This window comes from Aplysia californica, unplaced genomic scaffold (assembly GCF_000002075.1).
Source record: "Aplysia californica isolate F4 #8 unplaced genomic scaffold, AplCal3.0 scaffold01129, whole genome shotgun sequence".
In the NCBI taxonomy this organism is placed as follows: domain Eukaryota; kingdom Metazoa; phylum Mollusca; class Gastropoda; order Aplysiida; family Aplysiidae; genus Aplysia; species Aplysia californica.
Genome location: NW_004798399.1, coordinates 137,371 through 138,571, shown reverse-complemented (window position 1 = coordinate 138,571; position 1,201 = coordinate 137,371). Strand labels below are relative to the sequence as shown.

The 1,201-nt window shown below is 38.5% G+C and overlaps 1 protein-coding gene across 1 annotated transcript in view; it reads left to right on the top strand.

The window, feature by feature from the left end:
• LOC101847545 (sodium- and chloride-dependent GABA transporter ine) overlaps positions 1-1,201 on the top strand; it is a gene marked incomplete at its 5' end in the record, with an annotated part of 46,593 nt that overhangs the window by 41,976 nt on the left and 3,416 nt on the right. The window contains 1 exon segment of the mRNA XM_013090064.2: positions 346-445. Within this exon segment, the coding sequence (XP_012945518.2) occupies positions 346-445 (100 nt within the window).

Sequence of the window (1,201 nt, the reverse complement as noted above, 5' to 3'; positions counted from 1 at the left end):
TCAGTGAAAAAAACCCCCATAGATGTCGTTTTTCAGTAAAACTCACCCAGAAAAGTGTTCTTAATTGGGCAGCAGTGGTGTTAAGCCAAAAAACACAAATTTTATAAAAATTGCCAAGCTGCCAGAAAAATGCCAGTTTCTTCAATTTCATTATTTTGACGAGCGCCTGATTTCACCACGCTGCCTCACATTTTAGTGTTGTACAAAATTGTGGTCTTTGAAGTTGATCATTTTCATCAGTAAAAAATGTTTAGACAGGGATTGTATTCTCTGCAATGTTGTTCTTCTGCTAAAACTAAACTATACTTAGAACAGGGATTGTATTGTGTCTTGTTGTTTTTCCAGGGCGGCTTCTATTTCTTCCAACTGATCGACTACTACGCTGCTGCTCTGTCACTCATGATCCTCGTTATCTTTGAAGTGATCGCTGTCTGCTGGTGTTATGGTGAGTTATGTTGTGTGCTATGTGCTATGTGCTATGTCCTATGGTGAGTACTGTTTGTGAGTACTGTTGTGGTGCTATGGTGAGTACTGTTTGTGAGTACTGTTTGTGAGTACTGTTTGTGAGTACTGTTTGTGAGTACTGTTTGTGAGTACTGTTGTGGTGTTACGGTGAGTTGTACAAACTAAATCTAGTATATATCTTTTATCTAGTATATATACTTTTGACGTATCTATGTTCATAGTGGTCTGCAATCCGTGATGTAGCCTACTCTGTCAGCACCCTTTATGAATGACAAAGCTTTCAATAAGAGTCCAATCAGATTTAAAGTTGTAGTAGTTTGAAAACCAGAAATCGTAACAGATGTTTGTAAAAAGAGAGTCCGTTGGAAAGTCATCAGTCTTAGGAGATTAAAAGATTTAAGGAAAAAAAGCAGACACAATAAAGGTTTTTGGCTTCCATTCCTGATTTGTATCCTTGGTTGAATAGATGCCGAAAAAAACGCCAACTTCGCAGAGTAGAACAGTAGAAGGATTTGAAAGTTTTGTTGAACTAAGGGGAAGTCACCCTATGATGGCTGGGCTTGTCTTTTCAAAGTGTAGGTTATCCCTCTGAGAAACTAAAGTATTACCAGAGAGTAGTATTGCTTTACTTTTTACTTTTACTTTTTTAATGTTTTACTTGTCCATCCTCTGTTGCCGTTAAGCGTCGAGGGGAGATGCAGTTGTCTATGGTAGGCCAGCTCCGCAGCTCTTTCAG